Below are 18,337 nucleotides of genomic sequence, written 5' to 3' on the forward strand. Positions count from 1 at the left end.
TGGGCCATTAGTTGTGTCAACTGGCGGGCTTCCCTTGAAATAAATTTCGAGAAACGGCACGCGTTACTCGACAATCGTCCGCATTAAACACAAAATAAATCCATCAACGAGTTCAGAACGGTTAGGTTCAAAGAACCTTTTGCCGTCCCGGCTGTATGTTAAATGGTAAACCGGTTCCCAGCTCAAAGGTGACTCAGTTTGGCTGCAGTTGGTGGCCAGTTGGTGGTCATCCACATGGCTGGCCATGGCCACCTCACACTCAACCATTATCTGGTCTGCAGTCAAGGTCGCTGGTTTATTTGCGGTTTGTGTACTTTGGTGGCCAAGTATCGTCTCGTCTGCTTAAAGGGCGTTAAGCTTTGTTTACGACCGGAATCCGAATCCGAATCGGAATCGGACAGCGGTTGGCTCTTGCGGCGTGCTAATTGTGGGGCATCAATAAAGAAAATCTTCCGCGGACCGCACAGTGCGAATCGGAACATCCAAAGGATCCGCGGAGGACCCGCCGACACATAAAGAACGGAAATGGGCGCTACAAATTAGCACGGCTTCGAATGTCTCGCTTTTGCTTCGGGCAGTGTGTGTGAACCAAATCGGATGTACCGTGTAAATCACAGGGCGTTGAAGTAAGTCATATTAGGCTGTGCAGCATCCTGAGCTTCACTGAAAAGGCAGCTTAAAATTAATGCCTTGTAATTTAATTGATTACACTCAACAAATTTCAGACCTTTAGTCTTATTCATATCATTAAGGAAATTCAACTAGGACCAGCACTCATTCGATCCCATTCTCTTGATACCCTATTGTGTTTCCTGTGTGGCCACAAATAATTTCTTGACAAAAGTAAACAAATTATTGATTTCATTTATTATGGCTTGCGGTTATTTTCTTTCGGGTTTTTTTCGCTGGACTTGTGCTTGTTAGAGGGCCCCTCGATGGTCGGCGAACTTCAGTCAACAGCAATTTTGCCGGGTTCTTTTTCGGCTTTTACTGGTACGCCGGGGGGCAAAACATTGGCAAACTTCGTGGGCGAAATTCACATTAATTATATATAGGACTCCAGCGATGAAGGCACTTTTTAGGTAGCTCAGCTAACCGGCAATCAAAATACGCTTAATAAAGTCTAGGAAGAATAAAATCAGATAAAACAAAAGACTGCCAACTTAAATTGTTTCCTATTATGTTTGAAGGTTGGTTTTTAGTAAAAAATATATTTTAAATATAATTAGGCAAATTGCTGCTGATATATAATTTGTGGTTGCTGAACAGAAAGGCGTTGCATTGAATTGAGTTGGCTTGTGGCTGGAAATCAATTAGCGAAATTTACCAAGCTATTAATGCCAGTCTTTTCCAACCTTTTAACTGCCATATAGTGCAATTTGTTCTTGGCCTATAGCCAATTCTGCTTCACTATCCCACCTGAGCCGAACCAAATGGCTTAATTAATTGCACGTGAATGATTTTGCCCGGCTAAAGAGGCTCCTTCAAAGGAACTCGGCTCAATAGATAGCCGTCCACTCAATCAGTTCGAGATGCACAATGGCTGCAGCACGTCATTTCCCAGCAATCCTGGCCACTCCACCACTCGAAGACCAAGTGGGCCAGAGCCCCATTCATTAGGACCCCAACTGGACCGAGTGCAACTCCAACTTCAACTGGAACACAAAGTGCCGTCCGAGTGGAGCTGCAATCAGCAGACTCGACGTGCCTTATCATTTATCGCCCCGACTTGCATTTTATTGTTTGCCACTTTGGTTCACATTGTCACTCTGACCAGATACGCTGGTCTTGTATTATTTTTTGGTACGTGCAGATTTTATTTTATATCATTTCTGCGCTCCTCGCCTTTTGATTGAAGAAGCGCAGCGGAAATGTCAACCGGCAGCAGCATAAACACAAACATAAATCTCAATGACGATGATGAAGATGATGATGATGATGATGATGATCGTGCCACAGATTACAATGCTGCTGATGTTGACGACTATGGTGTGATGGCACAGTCAAGCCACCCACATGAGCAACCGCCTCCGGTTACATTGCATGGCATGGCCATTTCCCATCCATCTGCATCTGCATCTGACTCTGAATCCGAATCCGCAGCTGCGTTCTGGGGTTTCCATTTTCGCCTCTTTAGCATAAAATATTCGCCAGAGATTTGACGAAATCCAGGCGGACGCCCACGCAATTCTATGCGCGACTAGATGCCGTGACACATTTTACAATTCGAGGAATTTTAAATTGTGAATTGCGAATTACGGGAACTGAGTAATTAGACATACGGATTGGGGATTGGTCGAAATGCTATTTTCCTTTGAATTTGGCTGTTTGCCAAACGAATGACTAAGACAACGCAAGAAGCTTATCCATAAGGTATAACCAAAAAATAAACAACAAACCCAAGCAACACAGATTTGACATATAGTGAACAATAAACTAAAATCTATAGTTATGCCATTACAAAACTATAGAAGTTATTCTTGCCATACTATTATGTTGTAAATGTAAATCCACTTTCTTTTTTTTCCTAACTATCTTATAATTTTCAATATCCAACTAAATTCAATACACTACTAAAGTAAGTGAGTTGTAAGTGTACCCAGTAATTGAGAGCCTTTCCAGTTGCATTCCTTGATGGCTGATTAATACGATTCATTTGTAAGAATTGCCTTTCTTTCTCCGTCTTCGGTTGCATTGGAAAGAAATTGCATGCAATCAAAATTTTGATTGAACACATTTTTTAGTACGACAACTCTTATTTCGCTCGAAATTAACAGGGAAGAAAGGTGCGTGCCCCACTCGCTGCACAGTGTGCCTCGCCTAAGAGCGACAGCCACTCCTTGTTTTTCCCGCCAGCTGGTCACGCATTGTGCGGTCATAAATCTTGTGGCAAAGGCGTTGAAAAATCGCAAGAAGCAAAAAGTTGAATATGCCAACAGGCTGCGCCTTCGAGGGACGGGGATCTTAGCCAGGCCAAAAGGCGCCCTCTTGCCATTGTTAAGTCAGGTCCAACATGGGAATGGAAATGGAAATGGGAATGGGAATGGGTGTGTGGAAACCGATTTCGACCGACGCTTTACATAGTCTGCAATCTGGTTTATGCCTTCATTAGCAGGCGACAAGTTTTCACTTTAAAGTATTCAAGTGGCGGCAATTAGCCACGCTTCATTGGCCAACAAATCAGTTCGTTGTTATGGTTATTACTTGTTCGCCATAACGATTTCTAGCCGCTCGTTCAGTAGAGATGTAGACGCTCATTGAGATTGACAGGAAATCATAAGACTAATAATTTGAGGCCTTGCTGCGCCGCGTTTGTTCGGGTTAATTGAATGCGGAGCGTTGGCTGGGGAGCCCGGTAAACTAATACAGATTGGCAATTCGAAACCATCAACAAGTCTGTTCGTCTATGTACAGTTGAAACCCGATCGCAGAGCTAACATCTGTGTTTCGGCAACTATTGATTACGAGTCGTCTTCCAATCCGACACTCCCAAGGAAAGCTGCCATTTTACTGCATTTACTGTTTTCCAGTTCTCCTGTCCGATAAAATCTAATTAAATTCACAATTACCAACTAGTTGGTTGCCTGGATTCTGGCAAATATTTGTCAGCTCGCCACGTTGCCAGCAGCAAGAAAAGCCGCATCCCAAAACGAAGGCACAGTAAATTATGTTTCGCTAGAATGCTAAAGCCAGCTGGAGCATCTTCTTGATCCCTATAAACTTCTAAACAGTGAAAGAAAATTAAATACAAATAATAATTGGTAAAAAGTGAAATCATCTTCAGTTAGAAACAACTACCACCTCATATGAATCGTTGTATTTTTCATAATATTATAAAGTAATTTGACTGATACTTACTTAACGTAAGTTAATTGATACTTTCCAAGACAGTATTTTAGAAATTAATGAAGTTCTCTTCAATTTATCCATAATTTCTTGACTCGTTTTTCTCAGTATTCGTTTTGGTGCCGACTCTCTGGATGAACGACGTTAATATTGACATGACAAATAAATTGGCCAGGTTGGAAGTGGGCGAGTGGGTGGGTTGGGATGGTTGGCAGGGAGCTACTGATGCTGCTGCATGCGGTTTGCCTGCCAGGCAAACAAACCTCAAAATAGTTTGGCAAAATTATGCATTAATGTCGGCCAGGTCGGCCTCCACTCCGCTGGGGGATCCTACGTGCAAATAATGCAGGTAACTTTGCTGCCTCGTCCCAGTGCAGCCCATCGCAAACCAACCCATGCCATCCCACCCAAGCCATCCCAGTCCAATCCAAATCCCCCGGAATGCCGAATTCAGAGTTTCAGAGAGACGAGTAGAAACGAGCCGGCCATTGGCTAATTTCGCAGAGTGCAACTAAACTATGCAACATTTTCGACAAACCAGGTTGATGTCGACAGGTGCCAAAGGGCATTCATTTGTGTGCAGTTCTAACGGTGCAATTGTCTCCGGAACTGTGTTTGTGCATGGCTACCTCCGCCCGAGGCAGTGGCGTAGTCCCCATTGAGTTGCATGGTGTGGTGGAGACTCTGGAGAGCCCCTAAACAGAGCCACCTATTTCGGATTTTCTGGGGATAGCGATGATAAAGATTTCAGAAATGAACCAAACTATAGATCATCAAATTTTCTAATCACTTATTATTGATTATTGATTATTCTAATCTGCATCCCGAGTTCATTATGTGAAATATTACTTGAAGTTAAGATATAAGTGGGTCAACTAGGCTTTAAGCACCATTTAAATGCATTTTAAAAGCAGTCAATTAAACCTGGCTTTAATTAGATTTACTATATTTAATGTAGCTTATGCCCTAATGTTCCCACTATAATTTTCCAAGCACCGCCCTTGACTAGGGGCGTGTTTTCGCATGAGAACGTGTTTGTCTGTGAAACTGTTGACAACTACCGGGCACAAATGTTAATTGCATTTTCGGCAGTTGTCAAACATGACCAGAAAACGCGTGTACCACGATTTTTCGTTGCCCTCTAGCCATTTGAAGAGCTTTGCTCGTTAAAAGGCATATTAGGCCGTCAAAACTGGATTCCATCGACAATTTGCGTTGGCCATGAACTAGTCGAGGTCTTTAAATTGAATTGCCAACTCTGTGTGATCGGGTTCGGGGTGGGTGCAGGCAAGATGCAATTGTTCCAGGGCCATGGGAAAAACGAAAATAATTCATTCGGTCTGAAAAGCATCACTCAATTTGCTCAGTTTATCTCGAAACTGACTGATGGCGGCACTAAAAAAGTTGTCAAATTGATGGGGCTTTAAAGGAGCAGCGACGTGGAAATGCTCTAGAATATACATATTTTAATGTTATTGAAGAAATCTATAATATATGCTCACAATTTTAAATATTTCTTCATCAAAGTGTTTACATTTCTATGAAATATTTATATATTGTATAACATATTGTGTTTCGCACAAGAGGCTGCAGGAGAATCAAGTGCAACATCGGAGGCACTGCACATAGATCTTCCCATTCGAACATTAATGTCTACGGATACGGATACAGATGCAGATATATTTATATATACATACATACATACATTGTATATTTGCCGTATGCATATATTTTTGCAGTGGCCACAGCGCTTGACACTGACAATTGCACGTTGCGTGTTCAAGAGGAATGCCCCAGCCCAGTGTCACTGGTTGCAGGGAGCTACAGTCAGCCAGCCGACTGGCAGACAGACATATAGACCGACATATAGACCAACCGACGGACCGAACAACGAACAGTTGGACATGTTAACAGGAGCGAGAGCAACAACACACAATAGCAACTGCAACTGCAACTGCAACGGCAACTGCGAAGTGTCAAAGTCAAATATGCAAAAAGCCAAGGGGGGTAGCGGTGGCAGGGGGCAGGTTAAGCCAAGTTAAACAGTTGACAGCCGAGAAATGCAAGCTTCAAGGATATGTCCAAGCCATGCAACCTGGCAACTGGGAGCTACCTAGCCCAACGTCGCGTCACTCGGGAACTACCTGCAAAGATAGCTGTGCGTGATGGCCCGAATGGACCAACAAGTTGGTAACACGACTTCGTGGAAGAGGTCTTAATACCCAAGCTCTGATTTGCATTGATCTCTCAGCGATCTGATCCACTGATATAAGCTTTAAGTTTTGTTAAATCATTTATTTATTCATATTGTGGCTTAAAAATGCATATTCATTTTTGTTGAGTTTATTCAGTAATTTATTATTATTATCTCTTTCTTGGCAAGAATATTAATAATAGTTATTATTTTTTAAGGGTAACAACGAGCTAATTAGCGTAGTTTCTGCTAATCACCTATTCACAGATTAAATTTACTCGCACTCGCTTGTTTTAAATGAGATTTCCGAGCATAAAAAAAAGCGTGCTTCAGTGAGCATTAAAACCGCATATCAATACATAATTAATTTGTCAACACAGGCGAACAGTTAGAGGCAGTAGAAGAAGAAGAGTTTGAATTATGAAAATTGCATTTCAAATATTTTTTTACACGCACCGTTTTCAGTGTCATCGAAATGCGAAGTTCTGTCAAGCGACATAAAATATTCTGCGTTCGTGTTGCGTGGCAAATTTGATAAATTTTGCATGCGTAAGTTCATTATGCATAACAAATAACAAATAGCACAGAGGGAGTTTGTGTTAAATGTAGCCTATAATTAAATATTGTACGCAGCGACATGTCGAAATCGTCGGATTGTTGGAATGGTAATTGGCGGAGGAGTTCGTAGGCCAAAATGAACGCCTAACGCATTTTGACAGCGCCATTATTTAAACGCCGACGCTTGTGGCACTCGTATCTTTCAGATTTCTGGCTGAAAAGTGCAAAGTACGAACTACAATCGCATTGCAAGTGACACACCTTGTACCCGAATCTAAATCTCGCCGACTTTTGCAATCTTATAAACGCCTTTGCTCGCGGTTCTAACGATCGCCTCGAGTGTTCGGAGTTGTGGCAACCTATGATTGCTGACCTGATTTCATAAATTGCTGATATTGCCATTGCCATTGCATTGGAAATCACTGCTAAGATCGATCATTTGTATGATTTCTTGATTTCGAAAGCGGCTGGATCTTTAATCTTTCGGATTTTGGACATAGTAATGGAAAAGTTCGTTTTCGTTCACACAACTTAAATAGTAATTAATTTGTAGTGAAAGTACATCCAATGCTAGGCTTTTGACATAAAACAGAATTAATATTCTCGAATTACTTTGTAATCCAAAATTGATCGGCACACAGCGTCAATTTGTCGTCTACCGTTTTGAGTAAATACTTGTGCCTATAAATTAGCAACTAAACTTTCATTTCTCCCGCACCTAATTAACTCAAATTGTCCACGTCGATGTCGATTTGTAGCTGCCATTGTTGACACGGGTTCGACGAGCCTATTTACCTAATTAGCCATAATTATCCGTGTTCCCATCGCAGCCAAAGCGTCACATTTGCTCGGCCATAAGCTACAATTTGAGCTTTCCCAAATCACGACTTCCGTTTGCGTTGGCCCTGTCATTAGCATGGAATTAGAAACGTTTCAAGTATTATTTTGGCCCATTTTGGGAACATGCTGGATCCGTTTTGGCCAGCAGGGCCTCTAACGGCATTGCCACAGTTGGCCGGCCAAGTGGCAAGTGGCAAGTGTCAAGTTCAAGGCACAAAAGAGCCGAAAAACAAAGGCGGCCAAACCGCCGACAACAATTGGTAAATAAGTGAGCGATTCGAATGCTGATTGATTTCTGGGTCCCAAATTGGCCTGGACACCTGCAAAATGGAAAAATAACAAACCAAAAAAGTGGAGGGAAGCCCGGGTAAACAAAAAGGGGAACGTAAATGAAATGCAAATAATACAATCGGTGGACAGAATGCTCGTCAAGTGAAACCTCCGAACGGCGACGTTGACACCTGTTCCAGCTTGTTTAGTTTCAATATTTCATTTGCTTGCACAGTCCATTTGTTTGTTTACATTTCGGATCCGCACTAGAATCGCTAAAATATATACGAATATACCCGTGCTCTTTTTTTTTTCCACCGAGTCACAGATACAAAACCTCGGATTCACGCTCGACTGCAGTTTTGGCACGAAAAATGCGATGGGAACGGATGTGCGATGTGACTGTGGCATCGCAGCAGCCGAATATCATTTAATGAAAATATCAAATTTTGTTTGAATACCGCACTCGGATTTTTATACCTGCCTCAGTCCATTTGTTTTGGGACTCTCCTACGTGGGGCCAAAACAAATTTGAATTTTGGTAGATTGTATGCCCAGCACGTTTTCACATTTCTTCGTTTGCTTTTTTCGTCGTGGTGTGCCATTTTATTTATGGGCCTCATAAATACATCTCTCTCTTAAGAAGCAGATACAATTTGAAGTTGCCAGAAGTTGATTACCATGTACCAGTACATTGCCCACCTCGCTCCTGTCACATGATAATCAAATGAGTCTACCAGACAAGTGGCACGTGTTCTGCCTTGGAGGCTTCTGAGGAGCTACCTAGAAACTTGCAAAGATTTGGAGCCATCTTCTAGACAATTTAACGAAATTATAAAAAGCTGGTCAAGATGTTAAGTGTGAAATCAGAAAAATGCATAGGAAAGATCTAGAAGTTTATACATATATGGACGCGAAGTTACTTCAAAGCTTTAAAGGCAAAAATATTACATGTCAATTATTTAGATTTAAATGGCATTAAAAATGAAGCCTAGCTCAATCATAAATAAATATGATTTCATTGACATTACTTTTTGTGTATGCAAACAAAGGAGAGGCAGAACAAATATATTTATTGAACGGTTTTTTACAGCTATAAGCGCTGATGTTCCTTTTACTAATTAAATAACCAGCAAAGCTGTTATGAAAGCAAAAACCAACGCCAAAAGGCTAATCCATTTACAAACTGCAAAGGGCTTTAAATCAAAGCTGCTGCATCTAAACGCGCATTGCAGTTGGCCATGTGTCGATTGAGTTTGGCTAGCTTTTCGTGTGCGGCTTAAACAATGCCCCATTCATAAATAACTATCAAAACGAAACAAAAAAAAAAAAAAAGAAGAGAAAAAACTGAAAATCTCCGCTCAAAGTATTCATGTAAATAACACAGAAAAAGTATAGGGGAACGTATCTAACAGATACACGCGCCATAAACTTTGAAAATCGTATGCTGTGTGCCATTTTCCCCGATCCCTCCCCTTTAGCCACTTTTGGCCAGATGAGCATGGCCATAAAATATCAATTTCGTTTTACTACAAACGCCAAAATCGAACGCAAACTTATGAGTCTCTCTCTCTGTGTAAAAAAAAGAACCCGAACAGAGCGCAATGTCGAAATAAAATGTATGCATAGGGAAAGGGAGTAATTGAAAAATGCATTGCAGTAAAAATGAAGAAAAATACATTTGGTAATATATATTGCGAATATGTTTCAATAGAATGTATTTTGTATTTTGAATAGGACCGGAATGAATTACAAGCGATTTATCCAAAAACTGGGAGACAAACAGCGATACAACTTGAAAATGCATGTTTGTGATTGAAAAGAATATATCTCCTCCTGAATATGAATATGTTTTTTCGAGTTGAATTGCAGGAACAGATACTTTTAAGGCATATTAATTTGCAACAAGTCATTTTAAAGTGTATGCCATTCAACTCGTCCTCAATGAAGCCAGAAAAAATATGAGGCAATCATGTTCGATTTGTCAACGTATCCCCTCGTTTTTGTTTCAATAGCTGTCACGATTTATCATCGATATGAAAACAGCTTATGCTTTCAGAACAATCCATATTTTCCCATTGTCATTTGCTTGGCAGCTCGAAAGTATCGTCGCTTTAAAGCTTAACTCTTTTGGCCGGCCATATTAAACATTTCTGGCCAGCCATTTTGTGTTCTGTTCTGTTTCGCTGCAGGTGAGTGGGCTTAATGACGTTTCACCGACACGGTGTTTATATTGATTTTATACATATCTGTAAATTTGTAAAACAAACGAATCTTTGACTATTATGCAAACAATGCAAATTGCATATGCCGTCGATGCCGAGCTGGACCAAATGAAATTTAAGCTTAAAATGTTTGCAATCCACTCTTTTTTTTGGGCGTGGAAAGTCAGCGGGCAGCAGCACAAATGACTGGTTATTAATTATTTGATTTTTGTTTGCTGTTTCATGCATATTTATGGCCATATTTTGTGCTAACTGATTACGCCAACCAATTAGTGAGCTTGCAAATTCTGCGACCTGGACAAATATTTCCTATACTCGTATGTATTTTCCAATCGATGCAACCGGCCATGAAACAAACTCCGAACGCAATTTATAATTAATTTTACAAATTTGTGCTTTTGATCCTTGGCAACGGCAACGCATCGCAGCCAATTTGATAGCCATGTTGTTTTTGTTTTTTTTTTTGGGCTGAATTCAGCTTACAGTTCTGGCCAAATTATTAGCTTGCATTCCGTGTCAGCCGGTGTAAATATTTTCATATTTGACGCAACTTGCAATTTCTCGCAATCTAAACATTCGCATCGCAACGCGCAGGATAAAAATGAAAACAGCTTAGAGCGGCATCCGTGTTGCCTGTTGTTATACGTTGGATGTTGCTTATTTGTTGGGTGGCAAAAGTGGGAGGTTGAGGTGGCTGGCGATACTCGTACAGCATAACTTAAGGCGTAGCTAAGGCTAAGATGGTGTTGCGACCCGACAGCCCAGAAAATAAAACACCAAACGAAGAAAAATTCACCCAATTGTGTGCCAATGGCAAATGCAGCACAAAGCGCTCGGAACACTGAGCGGAATTCATTTAATAAGCCTAAATGGCCTTAAAGCATTACCAAAAAAAGTAGTTAAAAATGCAGTCCTAAAATAAATGATTTGGGAAGAAGTATTGAACATATTTACATATATTTTACAAGTCTTACAAGTCTGCGTATTTACTTAGGATGCATAAAGTATATCCTTATTAACATTTTTTATCTATTTTAGTTTTCTTAGTTTCAATTTATACTTATGACATATTATAAATAAGATATTCTACTTAATTTATTATAAGTACACGCCTCTGTGACTTACTGTAGGAATAAGATGTATACTCAAATGAATTCCTCAGTAAATTAATGTACACATAAAACTGAGCCCCTTCGCACAGATCTTCTCGTGAGGAGAAATGTCCCTCCGATTTGCGTAAGTGCAACATGGAAACACGTTCGCAGCGAATGCTCTTAGCCTGCGCTGCACTTTCTTCGGACGCCTATTGAAGGCAGCCCCAAGTGAAACGGGATGTGGAGCGGAGTGGAGTGAAGTGGAGCGGCACCTTAGCATACCATATCGCTAAGGCTAATCTCGGCGAGGCGAAGGTGGAGGAGGGCATGGCCAGGGAGCCGGGATATGGAATACTGGATACGGGAACAGACGTTCGAATCCAGCGAAGGAAATTGAGGGGCTTGCGTGCGCAATTTGCCTGCTTATGTTTTTCCCCATTTCCCCATTTTCCCCCAACCAGAGCTCCCGGCTTATCATCATCTCGAGCTGAGACCGTCGTCTCTTTATGCGCGTTTTATTTTTATTTTCCCACTGTATTTCTATTTAAGTTGCGCTGGCAGTAAATAATCATAATGCATATTTAAATTGTGACCGTGTGTGCTTACCTGCTAGTTTTTCCTCGCTTTTCCGGCATTTCCCGAGCCATCATCCCAAGGCTGCAGTTTTTTTAAGACCTCTTTAAGCTCCTCTCCCCAGGCTTCATCGATAATTTCATTTTCTTTTGCTACAGTTTCGAGGGAAACGAAAGAAAATGGCAAATAGAGTGTGTGGGGGAAACTTAAACTCAAATTGGCCGCGCCTCATCCTGGAAATATTTTTATCGCAATCAATTTAATGCGCCGAAGCACACGCACTTTGCCAAAGGTCGCTATAGGAACGCTTTTTTGGGTGGATTTGCTGGGTGAGTGGGGAGAAGAAGCCTTGAAAGTGATTTCGTTTGCTTGCTGAAAAGTTGCTACAATTGCTGTGAATGCGCTGAAATCTTACTAAATATTTCAACACTGAGCAAAGTAACGATGTGGCTGCCGGGAAATTTATCGGAGTGGGCGGGAAACTGCGGATGTGGCGGATGTGGCGGAGTTTGCGTTGCGCAATTCCAGTGGGAGGTCCCCACAGTGGAGTCTTTAGAAAACCATACAAGTTTCTTATTAACTTTATTGATATGAACAGGTACTAAGTTTCCCGTGTTCCCACTTCGTTTGCCAGGAACTTGTAAGTTCAACTACACTCGCTGCCGTTTACACTTACCCTCTCTCATTTTGTAATTTTAGCATATTGTGAAACTAAATTGTAGTAAATAGGAAGCAATTATACACAATCAAGAACACATTATAAAACTTTTCGAACTTAAATGAAAGCAAAGTGAAAGTATCTAGTAACTTTGCATATTACCAGCTCATTGGTATGAGGGAAATGGCACAAGTGCGAATACTTGACACAGAAGAACTAACATTTTCGATCTTTAAGGTTCAAATCCAGCCACAATGGCCGATTCAACTTTCACTCGATTGCACTTGCCAAATTAAACTGGCTCCATCTACGAATTCGCCGGCTCTTTCTGCGCCGTCTGCCTTCTCCTGTCTCCGGCAAACACATATGTCCGGCAATTTCAATTACATTTCTTCACTTCAATCAAATTGCATTTCGCTTTGGCCTTTGGCCATCTCAGGCCATCGCAGCCAAAAAAAAAAAAGCCAAATCGTTTGTGCAGTACGCGTGTTGCACTTGCAGTCATTCGTAAATTGAATTTACAGTTCAGTCTTAGCGGGTGCAGCACTTCTTAGCCGCCACGAAACAATTCCATTTGAGTTTTATTTTATTTCGCCATTTCTTATCGCCCCGTTGGAAGTCGTGACTTTGGCGACAATTGTCCCAAATCGCCAAATCTCGCATCGAACCCCTGTGAATGCGATGCGATTGCTACTGCTGAGTGACTGCTGTCCTGCCACGAAGGACACTTGAAATTATTGAAATTGTTTTGCCATTTTGCGCTGCCCTTCCGCATTTCGAATTCCCAAATTCCCAATCGAGTGGGTGTCTGAATGCAATTGTCTGTCTGCTTATCATTGCCCAGGAATTTTCTCATTTTGAGCGATTCGAAGAATTTGTGTGGATTTTGGTTATTGATTTCCATTTCCGAATGCCAAGGAGTCTGCTCTGCTGCACGACGAGGATCTTTCTCGGCTGGAAAGTGTATGTGAAGTGTGCGTCTGAGCTTTTAATTAGTTGCTAATTGGTTTGAGGGAGCTTTGTCTCTGCAAGGGGATTATTGAACACAGTTGGTGGTACTTAAAGACTCTAAGGCTACGAAATGTATTTATTGATTTCAATTGTTTCCAAGATCTACAAATTAGGCTGAATGTGGTTCATTTTTATATTTGCCATAATGTTGCATGCATTCTCGTGTTGCAGTGTCGATAAACTGATCCATTTGCCTGAGCGAGTACTCTGTTAAACAATTCAATTTTCGGTTCTCCCACCTGACAAATTCACAGATATTGCGAATTTCCATATTGTTTTTGTGACCGAAATCGCAGACGAAAACACACATTTATTTCACATTTTTTGTTGTATAATTCCTTTGGCCGGCGGTTAATTAAAAAAGGTGCTTGGCCGCGGGCCTTTGGGGGAAAGAGGAGCAGACGCCTACGTTGATTTATCGCAATGGGCTTTAAAGTGTGTATAAATCAAACGAATTGTACAATACATGCGAGTATGGTATTTTAAATGAAGTGACACACGGAACGGATGCGAAAGTTGACTTCGGCGATGTCCTGTTGGGCGGACCACTCTTTAGCGCCATTAACAAAGGACTTTCCATGGCCGCAGAGCATTCGATTCTGGTCCGTTTGCCTTTTCATTTACGTCGTCTTTGTTGACCACTCTTAATCCTTTGGCGGAGCCTCGAGCCGGCGAACGGAGATGCGCTCCGCATTCTGCGATAAATTCGCATTAAATGAGTGGAGCCATGGGGTGGAGAATGGGGAAAAGGACTTATATACAGACTCACTGGCCGTGGCCAGCAACACGAACACCAACACCAACAGCAACAGCAACACAATGCATCGAGTGCAATTCAGAAATTCTCTGCGCTTGGCACACAAACACAAAGATAGAAAAATCGAAGAATGTCAATAATGGCTGCTGCAGTTTGTGCCTCAGGACCTCTCGTCCTGCCTCGTCCCTCCTTCGAGTCACCCCCGCTTCACTCGCCACCCATTTTCGGCTTTAATGACACTGCATCCTGCGACAATAAGCGTCACTTGGCCAGTTTGTTGTCTTCATTTTCGATTGCGCGCAAGGCACAGAGTTGAAAAGTCCCATCATAGCGCCACAGTGAGCTCAAGCGATGCGGAAAATGAAAAGGATATCGTAAGACAAATGAAAACTTTCCTTAGTTCTTGAAGAATTTACTCATTTACGCATAAAATATATATTTAAAGTAATTAAATTATGATAGCATGACTCTTCTAGAAGCAACATTATGTCATATTGGATATCTAAACCTAGGCATTACTATTCTTTATAAAGATTTTATAGATCCTTTGTAATGCACTGTTAACCACTGTTGTTCGCCCATTTGGAGAAGGGGTCATTGATAGGACTCGCGCTCCCCAGTGCAATTGACAGCTTCAATGCGAACAATATTATTTGCATTTATTTTTCATTTTTGAGGAAAAGGAGTGAGCCCGCATTGCGTTCGTACTCCCAGTACTTGGCGGTTCAACCCGTTTGTGTGTCTGGCTATCTGAGCTCCTTGCTCTGTGGCTGCGGCAGACTTTGCTGAAGTATCGCATCGTATCGGTTTCGCGATTTCGTTGCATTCAAGTTGCGGTTTGCCGTCATCTTTGGAGAGGCAACAGCTGCCGCATCTTGTTGCACTTTCCCCCCACCCCTTCTATTGTGGTTTATTTGACTTTTGTTGCATATTACGTAAGTCGGGGCTTCAATGCACTTTGCCTGCGCCAGCTACGCGATTCAATGGGTCTTAACTGTGCCACAGGCACTCGTGTTCGGCGACCCTGTTGAGTCACGGGTATCTACACTGGGAAATAAGAACAATTATAGTTTTACTCTTTGTATGAAAAATATGGAAATCAGTCATCAAAATACATATGTTTTTAAAAGAGAAAATACGAAAATTCACTATCGATGAGTTCATATACAATATATTGAGTGCCTTAAAGTACCTCACACACTTTAAGTATTTAGAGAAGTTACATAATCATCAACACTAATATGCACTGCTTATTTCTCGCTGTGCACACGGTGCTACTGTAGCTTTGTGGCTTCTGTGGGCGGTGTTCATTGTGGAGCATAGTAAATAAGTGCACCGCTCTGTTTGACACTTGCAGCTGTCAACGCGGCGCGTGATTGATCGAACGATAGTACTTGCCCCTCGAAACGGGTGTAAAAAGCAGGGTTCGCGGAGAGAAATGATGTTGTCAAGGCGAGCTAATGGAGGAGTTCCCCATTAACGTGAACGTAACAAATGGCCAGATCTGTTGGCTCAATCGCACTTAGACAGTTTGATTAAATGCAGGGAAATGCAGGTGCGGAAAATGCGTAACGACTTCGAATGGTTTGTTTCATTCGAAGTAACAAATGATTTAACGACGTAATTAATTTAATTTTCTTTGTGCAGCAACAAATACCAAGTAATTCTACAAATTAGAACAATTGATGTTATTACTTTTAGTCTTTATTCCCCCATTTTGTATCAGTATAACGCGTAATGATTTGATAAAAGTCTAGCCAGGAAATCTGTACAATTTCTTAGGGCCATTAGTAAGTTTCAAAACTAAAGTTTCAACTCTGACCAATTAGTGCAACATCATAATAATTGCAGTTTGTTTGAAAGACAGGAAAACTTTCGTCGGCAACTACAGAAGTTAATGTGGCATTCGACAGAACTTATCTATCAGTAGAAAGCCCCATCGATAACGAGCAACAGATACAAATTGATAGAACGCAAGTAGGAGCTATCCGCTTTCCAGCAGTGGCACCATTTTCACCGAACAACGAAAGGAAAGCTGAAATTAATGTAAATTTATTGTCTCAATTTATAATGCAACAAATTGAGCAGCGGCAAGCTAGCAGCAACACTTTGGCCAAATATTAATGCTGACAGGCGGAGGAAATGAGGATCCGAAGGGAATGTATCTTGTAGATACGCATAATGGCGCGGCATTGAACTTGAACTTATCTGCGATTGGAGTTTTTCAATTGTTTGCCAAAGTCATTGGGCGAAAAGTTGCTGCCATTTTGTCTCTCACAAAGTTATTACAAAGTTTGCCATATAAGTTTTGGCAGCCTTTTAAAGTTTGCACCGCCCAACCCACCACCCCCTGTCAACTGGATATGGATAACTTTGGACCCTGGGATGCTGCATCGACTTCTCGACTTCTCGGCTTCTGGACCAGCAAATTGAGTGCACACAGCCGGCAGACGTTTGTCATTTGTCTGCCGTCATGTCAGTTGTCAAGTTTGATTTTTCGACATTTGCCTCTCAGTTCTATTTAACTACAATATATGTGTGCTTTTTGTGTCTCTTAATTTGTTGCAACCACTGTGACAGAGCTGGGAAAAAATATGAAATATCGTGCTCTATGATACAGACATGATAAAGACAAATTTGTGAAGTGTTTCGGAAGCACGGCGGCATTGTTCTGTCCAATCCCATTCCCAGCAAAGGCTGATTTGTGTACCCGTTCAATGAATAATTTTAAATATCTGGGAAACTATAATTTTTAAAACAATAAGGATATGGAAACGGTAAAGTGCCGTTTTAGTTATGTTTATGGATTAAAATCAAAAGAACTTTATATAAGAGCATTCACTCCATATATTCTTGCGTTTACCTGTCTATAACTTATAAGTTGTAAACGTTTAACGAATATAGGTATTGAAATCTCTTATCAAAAGACCACGACATTGAAATATTTAAGAACTTTAGAACCAGTGCTTTTTATGTTTCAAGATTCAACCTCAACGTTTCCTAATCCCAAGCCATAGTATCTCAAAGTCGTGCGACCTGTCATTTGTGTTTTTTTCCGGTGTTGACAAATGGAAAAGGGTGCTGTTAGGGGGGGCAGTTGATGCCTGAACACTTTATCTTAATGTCAGTTTTTGTTTCGTTCGGTTTGATTCGAGAGGTTTTCCCGGCCAGCTCGAGTTCGTGTGCGTGAAGCAGTTAAAGACGCCTGGGCAAATTAGTCATAAAAAACGCATTTGTACATCGGTGTGTTTTTTTTTTGGAGGGGGGGGAGGGGGCGCCTCATTTGGGAGTCATGTCAAAATCACGACTTGCAGGCGCCCGGCGATAAAAACAGCGCGAGGATTTACATTTATATTAGGCGGCCCAAAGAGATCCGCCCGTGAATCATAGCGTGGTTAAATAGCTTTAAGTGTTGGCCATTCCCGAGCTCTGATTTCATTTGCATTCCGCTGTTCAATTCCTGTTCTCTGTTTCAGTTTGACAACGTCAACTCGTGTCTGCATGTGCTGCGAAGCCAGTCGGTCGGCGGCTTGGAGAACATCACCACCAATGACATCTGCGCCGGCCGCCTGAAAGCCGTGCTCGCCCTCTTCTTCGCCTTGAGTCGCTTCAAGCAGCAGGCCAAGCAGACCAAATCCATCGGCGTTGGCTGCGGCGGCGGAGTGGGCGGTTCCTCGTCGACTCTCACCGGCAGCGGCTCGGTCCTGGGAATCGGAATCGGCGGACTGAGGACTCCGGGATCCAGTCTGAACCAGGATAAGAATCAGCAGGAGCAGCAGCAGCAGCAGCAGCAACAACAAACGCCACAGCAGTTGGCCCAATCGCTGGAAAACGGCAATGAGATGGTGAATCGGTAAGTTTATTTAAACAACTGAAATTCGTCAATAAATATTTAAGAATTGTTTTGTAATTGCTTGAAAGTATGCAACCATTCTTTCTGAATGGAAACAATCTTTGATTATTATAATACTTTAGATAAATTTACTTTTTCGCTGGTAATATAATAAATTTGAAAGAAACCGAAGCAAACACGTTGTTCCTGACTTCGTTGCATACTTTTAGACGCCCCGAATTCTACTTATATTATATATTTTACATGTTAACTTATACTACATGTCAAAAATGTTTGCTGAAGTGACTTCCGAGTACAGAGTGAAGCCATTACATACAGAGCCATCTAGCGGCGAGCTGCTGCTTCTGTCTTGTGTAGCAACGAGCCTTATATCGACAGCACTTTGTGTTACGCTTGCACTAATTGTTAGCAGATACTCAAACCATTGGGGTCGCTTTAAAAATTATGAAAAATCTCAA

At 41.6% G+C, this 18,337-nt stretch overlaps 1 protein-coding gene across 7 annotated transcripts in view; it reads left to right on the forward strand.

The window, feature by feature from the left end:
• sick (sickie) overlaps positions 1 to 18,337 on the forward strand; it is a 162,060-nt gene that overhangs the window by 73,077 nt on the left and 70,646 nt on the right. For all 7 annotated transcript variants that reach the window (NM_001273674.1, NM_206008.4, NM_001273678.1 and 4 more), the window contains one exon: positions 17,503 to 17,879. In NM_001273674.1, coding sequence (NP_001260603.1) covers positions 17,503 to 17,879 — 377 coding nt within the window. The remainder of the gene's footprint in view (positions 1 to 17,502; positions 17,880 to 18,337) is intronic.

The sequence above is a fragment of the Drosophila melanogaster genome, chromosome 2L (assembly GCF_000001215.4).
Source record: "Drosophila melanogaster chromosome 2L".
In the NCBI taxonomy this organism is placed as follows: Eukaryota; Metazoa; Arthropoda; class Insecta; order Diptera; family Drosophilidae; genus Drosophila; species Drosophila melanogaster.